The sequence below is a fragment of the Hyla sarda genome, chromosome 1 (genome assembly GCF_029499605.1).
Source record: "Hyla sarda isolate aHylSar1 chromosome 1, aHylSar1.hap1, whole genome shotgun sequence".
Classification (NCBI taxonomy): Eukaryota; Metazoa; Chordata; class Amphibia; order Anura; family Hylidae; genus Hyla; species Hyla sarda.
Genome location: NC_079189.1, coordinates 299598842 through 299611306, shown reverse-complemented (window position 1 = coordinate 299611306; position 12465 = coordinate 299598842). Strand labels below are relative to the sequence as shown.

The 12465-nt window shown below is 45.4% G+C and overlaps 1 protein-coding gene across 1 annotated transcript in view; it reads right to left on the bottom strand.

Annotated features, from left to right (window-relative positions):
- Window positions 1–8204: 8204 nt before the first annotated feature.
- Window positions 8205–12465, bottom strand: part of LOC130305878 (cocaine- and amphetamine-regulated transcript protein-like) — a 32182-nt gene continuing 27921 nt past the window's right edge. The window contains exons 2-3 of the mRNA XM_056552040.1: window positions 12228–12311; window positions 8205–8641 (exon numbers count right to left, since the gene is read on the bottom strand). Of these exons, the coding sequence (XP_056408015.1) occupies window positions 8534–8641; window positions 12228–12311 (192 nt within the window). The 3' untranslated portion in view covers window positions 8205–8533. The remainder of the gene's footprint in view (window positions 8642–12227; window positions 12312–12465) is intronic.

Genomic DNA, 12465 nt, shown 5'->3' with positions numbered 1-12465 from the left:
TAAAGTCCCCCATTATTATCACCTCATTTTGATTTGCTGCCTTGTTTATTTGCTTCAGTAATTGATCTTCTGCCTCTTCCATTATGTTTGGTGGCTTATAGCAAACCCCTATCAGAATTTTTTTTATTTTTATCTCCATATTTTTCTACCCATAATGACTCCACATTATACAGGGTGGACCATTTATATGGATACACCTTAATAAAATGGGAATGGTTGGTGATATTAACTTCCTGTTTGTGGCACATTATTATATGTTAGGGGGGAAACTTTTCAAGATGGGTGATGACCATGGTGGCCATTTTGAAGTCGGCCATTTTGAATCCAACTTTTGTTTTTTCAATAGGAAGAGGGTCATGTGACACATCAAACTTATTGGGAATTTCACAAGAAAAACAATGATGTGCTTGGTTTTAACATAACTTTATTCTTTCATGAGTTATTTAAGTTTTAACATAACTTTATTCTTTCATGAGTTATTTAAGTTTCTGACCACTTATAAAATGTGTTCAATGTGCTGCCCATTGTGTTGGATTGTCAATGCAACCCTCTTCTCCCACTCTTCACACACTGATAGCAACACCGCAGGAGAAATGCTAGCACAGGCTTCCAGTATCCGTAGTTTCAGGTGCTGCACATCTCGTATCTTCACAGCATAGACAATTGCCTTCAGATGACCCCAAAGATAAAAGTCTAAGGGGGTCAGATCGGGAGACCTTGGGGGCCATTCAACTGGCCCACGAGGACCAATCCACTTTCCAGGAAACTGTTCATCTCGGAATGCTCGGACCTGACACCCATAATGTGGTGGTCACCATCTTGCTGGAAAAACTCAGGGACCGTGCCAGCTTTAGTGCATAAAGAGGGAAACACATCGTCATGTAGCAATTTCACATATCCAGTGTCCTTGAGGTTTACATTGATGAAGAATGGCCCCACTATCTTTGTACCCCATATACCACACCATACCATACATTTTTGTGTTCCAACAGTCTTGGAGGGATCTATCCAATGTGGGTTAGTGTCAGACCAATAGCGGTGGTTTTGTTTGTTAACTTCACCATTCACATAAAGGTTTGCCTCATCACTGAACAAAATCTTCTGCGTAAACTGAGGGTTCTGTTCCAATTTTTGTTTTGCCCATTCTGCAGCACCTGAAACTACGGATACTGGAAGCCTGGGCTAGCATATCTCCTGCAGTGTTACCATCAGTGTGTGAAGAGTGGGTGAAGAGGGTTGCATTGACAATCCAACACAATGGGCAGCACATTGAACACATTTTTATAAGTGGTCAGAAACTTGTAAATAACTCATGAAAGAATAAAGTTACATTAAGACCAAGCACATCATTGTTTTTCTTGTGAAATTCCCAATAAGTTTGATGTGTCACATGACCCTCTTCCTATTGAAAAAGCAAAAGTTGGATTCAAAATGGCCGATTTCAAAATAGCCGCCATGGTCACCACCCATCTTGAAAACTTTCCCCCCTCACATATACTAATGTGTCACAAACAGGAAGTTAATATCACCAAGCATTCCCATTTTATTAAGGTGTATCCATATAAATGGTCCCCCTGTAGTTTACCTCCCATATATCCTCCTGCAGTGCGGCCTTCAGACTCGATTTCACATAAAGACAAACCCCTCCCCCTTTCCATTTTGTCCAATCCTTCCTGAATAGACTATATCCCTGTATGTTGACCGCCCAGTCACAGCTATCATCCAACCAAGTCTCTGTTATACCCACTATGTCATAATTTTCCTCAACCACTCCAGTTCGTCAGTTTTATTGGACAGACTTCTGGCATTAGTCAACATGCAATTCAATGGTGTATGATTTTTCTTACTATGAAGCCTATCCCTATTAACTATTCTAACCCCTCCCTCCGCTCCACCCCCAGGTATATTACTAAGTCCCCCCTCTCTATCTACACTATATTCCCCCTCTACGTCGTAGGTTCCCTCCTCCCCCAGTCCCTAGTTTAAACACTCCTCCACCCTTCTAGCCATCTTCTCCCCAAGCACAGCTGCACCCTCCCCATTGAGGTGCAGCCCGTCCCTACAGTTGAGCCAGCGAAGTCAGCCCAGTTCTCCATGAACCCAAACCCCTCCTTCCTACACCAGCTTCTGAGCCACTTGTTTTCCTCCCTAATCTCCCGCTGCCTCTCTGGTGTGGCTCGTGGTACAGGTAATATTTCAGAAAATATTACCTTGGAGGTCCTTGCCTTAAGCTTGCGGCCTAAGTCCCTGAAATCATTTTTAAGGACACTCCACCTAGCTCTTACTTTGTCATTGGTGCCAATTTGTGCCATGACTGCTGGGTCCTCTCCAGCCCCACCCTTCTGGACAGGTATTTATAAATCTCCCCCATAGAGTGAGTGTGTGTCTATATATATATATAGAATATATATATATAGAGAGAGAGAGAGAGAGAGAGAGAGAGAGAGGGAGAGATACTGTGAGTGTGTGTTACTACGTGTATATACATTGTGTATAGGCATATAGTGGGAGATTTATCAAAACCTGATGAGAGGAAAAGTTGCCCAAAGCAACCAATCAGATTTTGCAGAGGCCTTGTTAAAAATGAAAGGCAATCTGATTGGTTGCTATGGGCAACTCAGCCACTTTTCCTCGGGACAGGTTTTTATAAATCTCCCCCATAGAGTGTGTGTGTGTTACTATGTGTATGTACATTGTGTGTAGGCATATAGGGGGACATGTATCATTATTTGTGTATGGTAGAAGCAGTTTACCTCTTTTGCCGAATTAAAAATTATGCGCAGTAGCGCTAAATTTATCAATCAAGCGCAATGAGTTTCATAAATTAAGGGCTTGCTGGGACTTGTAGTAGGACTGGACAATTGAATGCAGACCATGCTGACTTGACAGATGACAGGGACTGACTTGACTCATAAAGCTGTGACTTTATCTTACTTGAATTGATGGTGGCTGCAGGACTTGAATTTGAGGCCTCCAACACTCTGGACACACACACTAGGCACGACTGCACTGGACCTCAGCAGGAAGCAAGAGCTAAGAGCCAAGAGAGAGAAGCTGCTCCACATAGGGCTTATATGGGGGAGACTAGCAGGGAGCCCATAGGTCACCCCTGGGATCAACTAGTCACTGATACCTCCTGGGTAAAGGGGTGCAAGGGGCCCTGGGGACACTGGGGTGCAAAGGGGTGCAAGGGGGCAAAGGGGTGCAAGGGGCCCTGGGGACACTGGGGGCAAAGGGGTGCAAGGGGCCCTGGGGACACTGGGGGGCAAAGGGGTGCAAGGGGCCCTGGGGACACTGAAGGAGGCTGCCTGACAGGGCAGTAAGGGTACGGGATAACATCTCCCGTACTGGGCCACCACAATATCACGTATGGCTATGTTGCAGTTTACATTTAACTGGTTAAATGTGTATCACGCAGGCTCCCGACTCGAGCCCGCGCCATACCTAGGGTTGCCACCCTGCCGGTATTTTACCGGCACAGCCGGTATTTTCATCTACATTCTGGGCTGTGCCGGTAAGTTTGGATGAAAAATACCGGCCATGCAATGGCCGGTATTTTTCATTCACTGACAGGGGCGGACTGAGCAGCATCCCCAGAAGAGCACTTCTTTCATGACCGGCAACTACATTTTGCCTGTGACCTGCAGGCTGCCGCACTACAGTTTCAGCCCCCGACACAAAGCCCAGTGACTGTCCGGCCGTACAATGCCCAGGTCTGACACCACCAGCCTGTGACAGGGAGAGCTCCGTGCGATGACAGGAAGAGATTGTACAGTGCTGGGGAGGGGGCGTGCACCTCCTGTCTCCTCTCTCCCCCTCCCCCGCCTTCTCTCTGCCGTGCAGTCTTACAACCCTCCATAGGCAGAGCAGGGAGGGGAGAGGAGGAGAGGCCGTGTATCCTGTCTCCCTCTGCTGCGCAGGGCGGGTGAGTGTCTGTGTATATATGTGTCTGTGTTTACATGTGTCTGTGCATGTGTCTCTGTGTGTCTGTGTATATGTGTGTGTGTGTGTATATATAGGTGTGTGTGTATATATTTGTGTGTGTGGGGGGGGGGGCTGCCTAATCTGGGGGACAACTATGCTCGTAATCTGGGGGACAACTATACTGATCTGGGGGACAACTATACTGATCTGGGGGACAACTATACTGATCTGGGGGACAACTATACTGATCTGGGGGACAACTATGCTGATCTGGGGGACAACTATACTGATCTGGGGGACAACTATACTGATCTGGGGGACAACTATACTGATCTGGGGGACAACTATACTGATCTGGGGGACAACTATACTGATCTGGGGGACAACTATGCTGATCTGGGGGACAACTATACTGATCTGGGGGACAACTATACTGATCTGGGGGACAACTATGCTCGTAATCTGGGGAACAACTATATTGATCTGGGGGACAACTATACTGATCTGGGGGACAACTATGCTCGTAATCTGGGGAACAACTATACTGATCTGGGGGACAACTATACTGATCTGGGGGACAACTATACTGATCTGGGGGACAACTATACTGATCTGGGGGACAACTATGCTCGTAATCTGGGGGACAACTATGCTGATCTGGGGGACAACTATGCTCCTAATGTGGGGGACATCTATGCTGCCTAATCTGGGTTACATCTATGCTACCTAATCTGGGTTACATCTATGCTGCCTAATCTGGGGGACATCTATGCTGCCTAATCTGGGTTACATCTATGCTGCCTAATCTGGGGGACATCTATGCTGCCTAATCTGGGTTACATCTATGCTGCCTAATCTGGGGGACAACTATACAGATCTGGGGGGACAACTATGCTGCCTAATCTGGGGGACAACTATGCTGCCTACTCTGGGGGACAACTATGCTCCTAATCTGGGGGACAACTGTGCTCCTAATCTGGGGGACAACTATGCTGCCTAATCTGGGTTACATCTATGCTGCCTAATCTGGGTTAAATCTATGCTGCCTAATCTGGGGGACAACTATGCTGATCTGGGGGACAACTATGCTGCCTAATCTGGGGGACAACTATGCTGCCTAATCTGGGGGACATCTATGCTGCCTAATCTGGGGGACATCTATGCTGCCTAATCTGGGGGACAACTATACTGATCTGGGGGACAACTATGCTGCCTAATCTGGGGGACAACTATGCTGCCTAATCTGGGGGACAACTATGCTGCCTAATCTGGGGGACAACTATACTGATCTGGGGGACAACTATGCTGCCTAATCTGGGGGACAACTATGCTGCCTAATCTGGGGGACATCTATGCTGCCTAATCTGGGGGACAACTATGCTGCCTAATCTGGGGGACAACTATGCTGCCTAATCTAGGGGACATCTATGCTGCCTAATCTGGGGGACAACTATGCTGCCTAATCTGGGGGACAACTATGCTGCCTGATCTGGGGGACAACTATGCTGCCTAATCTGGGGAACAACTGTGCTCCTAATCTGGGGGACAACTATGCTGCCTTATCTGGGGGACAACTATGCTGGCTTATCTGGGGGACAACTATGCTGCCTAATCTGGGGGACATCTATGCTGCCTAATCTGGGGGACAACTATGCTGCCTAATCTAGGGGACATCTATGCTGCCTAATCTGGGGGACAACTATGCTGCCTAATCTGGGGGACAACTGTGCTCCTAATCTGGGGGACAACTATGCTGCCTGATCTGGGGGACAACTATGCTGCCTAATCTGGGGAACAACTGTGCTCCTAATCTGGGGGACAACTATGCTGCCTGATCTGGGGGACAACTATGCTGGCTTATCTGGGGGACAACTATGCTGCCTAATCTGGGGGACATCTATGCTGCCTAATCTGGGGGACATCTATGCTGCCTAATCTGGGGGACAACTATGCTGCCTAATCTGGGGGACAACTATGCTGCCTAATCTGGGGGACATCTATGCTGCCTAATCTGGGGGACAACTATGCTGCCTAATCTGGGGGACAACTGTGCTCCTAATCTGGTGGACAACTATGCTGCCTGATCTGGGGGACAACTATGCTGCCTAATCTGGGGAAAAACTACCCGGCCCTCCACAATATTTTTAGTTTCTCATGTGGCCCCATGGGATAAATAATTGCCCACCCCATTCCTCCTCAACCCCGGACATTCCTTAACCTGGAGCCGCCCGGGGAAAGGAGAAAGTGAAGACAAGAGACTGGTGAGACCTCTCTGCAAAATTGTGTATTTAATGCAGTGTTTCCCAACCAGGGTGCCTCCAGCTGTTGCAAAAGTATTACTCCCAGCATGCCCAGACAGCCTTTGGCTGTCCGGGCATGCTGGGAGTTGTAGTTTTGCAATAGCTGGAGGCACCCTGGTTGGGAAACACTGATTTAATGTTTTAATGTGTGAAACTATCTGCTGCGCTCTGTATCTAATCCTGTCATGTGTGATACTGTCTGCTGAGCCTGGATATCCAAATCTGTCATGTGGGATATGAGCCTGTGTATCTAATCCTGTCATGTGTGATACTGTCTGCTGAGCCTGTATATCCAAATCTGTCATGTGGGATATGAGCCTGTGTATCTAATCCTGTCATGTGCGATACTGCCTGATGAGCCTGTGTATCTAATCCTGTCATGTGCGATACTGTCTGCTGAGCCTGTGTATCTAATCCTGTCATGTGGGATACTGTCTGCTGAGCCTGTATATCCACATCTGTCATGTGGGATACTATCTGCTGAGCCTGTGCATCTAAATCTGTCATGTGTGATACTGTCTGATTAGCCTGTTTATCTGACGTTGCGCAGGGGGACGTCACTCGTCATCACAGAGAGCCAGCGTTGCTGTCGCGCACCACCACTACCGCCGCCGCCGGCATAAATAGGGTTTTGGTAGGTATTCTCTAAATGTAAATTTTTTGTGCGATATAGGAAAATTCCCCCCGCATATATATTGTATCCCTCCAATCCCCTATGCCATTTCTTAAACCCCCTTCCCATCCCCCGTGCCATTTCTAAAACCCCTGATCCCTCAGCCCCTGTGCAATCTGGCCCCTCCCCTTTTGTAGCGCCCCCCCCCACATAGCCACACCCATGACCGGTATTTTTCTGAGGGAAAGGTGGCAACCCTAGCCATACCGGCCAGCCCCCAGCTAATTCTTGTAGCTGAGGGCCGGCGTTAATAGCCGACACGCAGCCGGCTATTAACCCTTTAGATCACCGCTGTCAAAACTGATTGTCTAAAGGGACATTTAAACAGTCATTGGTGGTTCAGTGGGGTGGATCATCCCCCCCCCCCCCCCCCCCCGCTGCACGATAGCGGTGGGGGCGATATGCACTTCTGAGGTAACCTCGGAGCACAACGGGCAACAATGGGTCTTGATGGATCCCATTGATAATAATGGGGTCTGTCGGGCACTGTTGTTTATTGTCGGAGAAAAAGAAGGTACATGCACTAACTGTTCTCTCATGGCCGCTGTACTGCTGAGACATAACGGAAGTGTGAAAGAAGCCTTAGGGTAGGGTCACACTTAACGGATCCGCAGCGTATTTTATGCTGCGGATCCGCCAGTGACCCGACTCATACTGTGCCTCCTTCTGCTGCCGAAAACAAACCCGGCCCCCCTTGCCCCACTCGCAGCGGCAAACTGCTGCTCTGAGCAGCCACACTGGGGGCCTGCGAGCCGCCGAGTGCATGCACAGTGTACTCAGACATTGCGGCTACATCTGAGTGCACTTGGTGACTCGCAGGCCCCCAGTGAGCTACTCGGAGCGGCAGATTGCGGACAGGGGACGTGGCTATGGGGGCAGGGTTTGTTTTAGGCAGCAGCAAGAGGCGCAATATGGGTTGGGTCACCAGTGGATCTGCAGCGTAAAATACACCGCTGATCCGTTACGTGTGACCCTACCCTTAAAGTGTGATCCAAATTTATCAGCATGTCCAGCATCCCATTTTTTGCAATTCATTAAGATGATAGGTCTCCTATGACATGTTTTCAAAATGTATGGAATACATGAGGGATTTTATCATCAGTGCTTGACAATAATCTCAATATATAGGGTTTACACTTTGTTTATGGGCAGTGATACGAACTGAATAAGTGAATAAGTTTTTATGTCATCATGTTTCCTTTTACCTTTTTTTTCACTACAAGTAGCTCTTGAAGTACATGTAAAATTGAGTGTGTGGGCTGATAAAGACACAATGCAAGCACGGTTCCAAAAAAAAAGAATCAATGTTATACAGTACTTATATTTATTTTAAAAACGTTATAGAGCAAAAGCTTTACACATATTTAGTGCTGATCCCCAATATTTCAAGATCACTAGGAAACCAATGGACAAAACAATTACAAGTACAGAAAGGAGGAGTAGTTTAGAATGTGAGAACAAGTCTTTACTGTGTATCCGTTAAGGTTTAAATTAGTGTTGGAGATCCACTAAATGAACTTTTTTTTCTCCTTTAATGGACATCATGAGTGAATGTGAAAATGGACAAATTGGAACATCTCTGCTTTCTTCTCTTTTTACCATTGGTGTTACTCTTCATATCAGATGCTTTGACTCCTTACAAACATTTGAGGATATAGAAATTACAAGATGTTCCTCTCGGACAATTACAAAGCTTCCCAATTCGTGCTCCTTTTCTGACTGCACATTGTTCACCAGCATCACACTTGAAGAATCAAACAGATTAAACAGAAAGGCAAGAAAAAAAAAATTATATATAAATATATAAATTATATATAAATATTTTCAAATCAACTGGTGCCAGAAAGTTAAACAGATTTGTAAAATTACTTCTATTTAAAAAAAAAAATCTTAACCCTTTCAGCACTTATCAGCTGCTGTATATTCCAGAGGAAGTTGTGTAGCTTTTTCCAGTCTGACTACAGTGCTCTCTGCTGACACCTCTGTCCATTTCAGGAACTGTCAGCTGAGAGCACTTTAATCGGACTAAAACTGCACAAATTTCTCTGTAGTATACAGCAGCTTACAAGTACTAGAATGTTTTCCAAATCTGTTTAACCTTCTGGCACCAGTTGATTCAAAAAAAAGTGTACCCCTTTAACCAGTCTCATGAGAGCTATGAACATATCAAAGGATAGGCATATAAGAAAAGAAATTCTATCCATTGTAATATTGAGTTATGAATTGGATGTTTAAATAGCCTCAACATATTACTAATCGACTTTTAAAAAGTTGTGGAAATTGAATGTTCTTGTACAAATACCTGCAATACCAACACAGCTGGCTTCACTTGGCAACAGACAACAGTGAGAAAATCCCTTTAGGGGTACTCCACTGGAAAACATTTTCTTTTAAATCAATTGGTGCCAGAAAGTTATACAGATTTGTAAATTACCTCTATAAAAAAAAATCTTAACCCTACCAGTACTTATCAGCTGCTTTATGCTCCACCGGAAGCTCTTTTCTTTTTGAATTTCTTTTCTGTCTGACCACAGTGCTCTCTGCTGACACTTCTGATGGGAGCTGGGAGGCTCAAAAAAGTTGCACACAACGCTCATGCAACTTTTTGGTGCCTTTTCGCCGCAAAAAAGACCCCCAAACTGTCTAAATTCCTTCTTAATTCACCCCCCCCCCAATGTCTCAGTCTAGAGTAATACCTCCGTACAACCTCAGAGTTGGACAAGGCCATAGTACAGCACACATAGAAATGTATCTGGCCTTAGCATGTCGCCTGACCAAAAAGCCGGAGCGGCTTTGAAACGCGTTGCGTGGATCCTTTGTGAGCAATAAATTTACCTTATACATACTTCTTGTGGCAGCGCGATTCATCTCCCTTTCTCCTTTTAACCTATACTTGTGCCTTGATGCTGGGAGCTGCAGCAGCCGCTATCACTGGATTCCTGATCAAGCTCATTGAGTGTTGTGCCTCCATTCGCACAACTCGCACTGGTGAGTGTGTTTTGATTGGTCTCTGTATTTTCTATATGCTTCAAGATTGTGTATTAATTCTCCAGTAAATGACATATTATAATTTCTCCTAAAAGGCTTTTAAAAAAAAGTCTGCTATATGGAGGCACTACATGATGGCATATTGGCTACTTGATACTGAACCACCACAAGAGAATCTGTCAGGGGAGGGGAGTGGAATGAAACCTTAGGTCACTGTCCTACTGCATGACACGCAGGGGTCAAGTCCTGGGAAAAACGTAGGAGAACTCTTCCACTAAAGGGCTAGTCCTGCAGGACTCCTGCTAATGGGAATGGTGTTATCGCTGTAAAAAAAAAGTGCAGGAACTCAGTTCCCAAGTGTTCCTGAAGGACTTGAGTCCTGATGCTGGGGTTAAATGTTGTTAAGATTTGTTATTCATGACACCACTGCAAAGAAAGGCTACAGTGGCTGGCTGTCAATGGCAGGACATGTAATAGGCGCAGAGACACAAGTGCCTGGAAATGGTTTGGAAAGGGGTTTGGGCTGGCCAGAGCCTGTTTGCCTTTTGTACGTGCCCTCATGTAACCACTGCTCCCAAAACCATCTAAATGCCCGGTCAGAATGGCCTAGACTATATGCAATTTGTTAAAATGATGCTTCTTTCAGTCTAATGTTGCTCCTCCCTCTCAAAGTCTGTTAGCTGGGCAAAATGTTTTCTAGCGCTTTGCATAGAAATGCCTCGCAATCAATGATCTCTCACCAAGAGGAACACTACCAACAGGTAGCATCTGAGAGCCTTTGTATAGGACAGTGGGGAAAGCACCTTTAAACTCTCTTGTAACAAACTATATATACAGTCTACAAAGCACAGCTGTTTGATCAAGTAGATCAGTATCATGTTTCTCATGCTATCAGTGACTTTTTTTCCTTGCAGTATTTTTCCTAAAATCACTGTTTATTGGGTTTGGACTACAGAGCTATGCATCATAGTCTGCTATGATCTGTAGCTCCCATTGCCCACCCAAATCTGATTGATAGCATTCTAATTGACACAATATAGGTAGAAAGCTGTCGATCAGCAGTGGTTAGGTGGGGTTAAAGGGAGCTCATGAATATCATGAGCTAAACAGCATGATTGTAGTCTATGTAGTCCACAAATAATAAATTGTAGTTTTAGAAAAACTACTGAAAATTACAAAATTGAAACATGTCTGACAGCACTGGGATTGGGATATAGTAAATGTCTGCTCAATTGTCAGATGTGGTGCAGGTGCTGTAGTCACACCCAGTATAAGCAGAATATCAATCAGCTGTTTTAGCCAAAGATCATGCGGTACTCCGTTTTCTCTGTGATGTGAATGTGATGTCCCAGTATAGGACATGGTCCTGCACTACACTTGTCAGGTTGAGTCCCTCGGTGACCTGGGGGCTCTCCTGCAGTGTCTCCCCTGCTGTTATTATAGGGTTATTTAATGTAATAGGATTATAGTCAGTATGTCAATGTATAGTCAGTATAAAGGACCTTTGCCGGACTCCAGTAAATGTCTAAAGGACCTGTGAAATGTCACATTTTATGTTTATGTTATCACATGTTACCCAGCGGGCATCTAGTTAACACATGACCCGCAGCTTGACCAATGGGCCTTGGCTCAGCCACCCTCTATATAAGGGGGCGGCCATTACAATTCTCTCTCTTATGCTCCCTGCTGAGGAACAGTCAAGATCAGATGTCTCAGTGCTAGTGTCCAGTACCTGGAAGGCCTCAAATCTACAGTCATTCCAGTAAGTCTATGTCTGCTGTCACTGCCTACAGTCGAGCCAAGCCTAAAGTCAAGCTTCTAAAGTCTATTACAAGTATAATTGGTCGCAGCAAGCTGCAAGGTCCTTCTGTGTTCCTGGCCACCTCTCTAGGTTTCCGGCCTAGCTGTGAAGATAATAACACCTATCTGACCTCAGTAAAGCCTCCGTTAAACCATAACCTGGTTGTGGACTCTCATTTTCACTGCCTAGCTATTGGAATAGCGGATATACCGTTTGGGTGGTTACGGTACCCAAAAACCACTCTGTCGTCACAAACATTATGGGTTAATAACACCTTGCCCCTGGGTTTAATACCATCTTGCCCCATCCACCTACACCACTACACCCCGTGGTCCTGCCATCACCATGGGTCACCACATGAATATGAACTTAAGACTACATCTTGATCTGGTGAGTGTCGGGAATTTATTTTCAGCCCTGGAATGGAGCTCTTTGTCAATAGTTCATGTTGCCCTGTGATAGATTCCCTTGCCAGATCAATCTAATTTAATTTAACTCACTATACATATATATTACATTATATATAATATTCACCACTTACTGAAGGCACCCATCCTAGTTTTTTGTCCAGGGGAAGGATCCGTTTGCTTTTGAGTTTCTCTAGAACTTCCTGTAAAGCTTCTATCTGAAAAAGTAAGTACATTTTATGTTATCTGTAAGTAAGTAAATTATATGTTTTGGTTTCAATTATTAATTCATTCATACTGCCCAATTTTCCCAATGTTTGGCTCTTTTTATATTAACACCTCCACCTTTATCGTTTGTTAGAGTGATCTCAT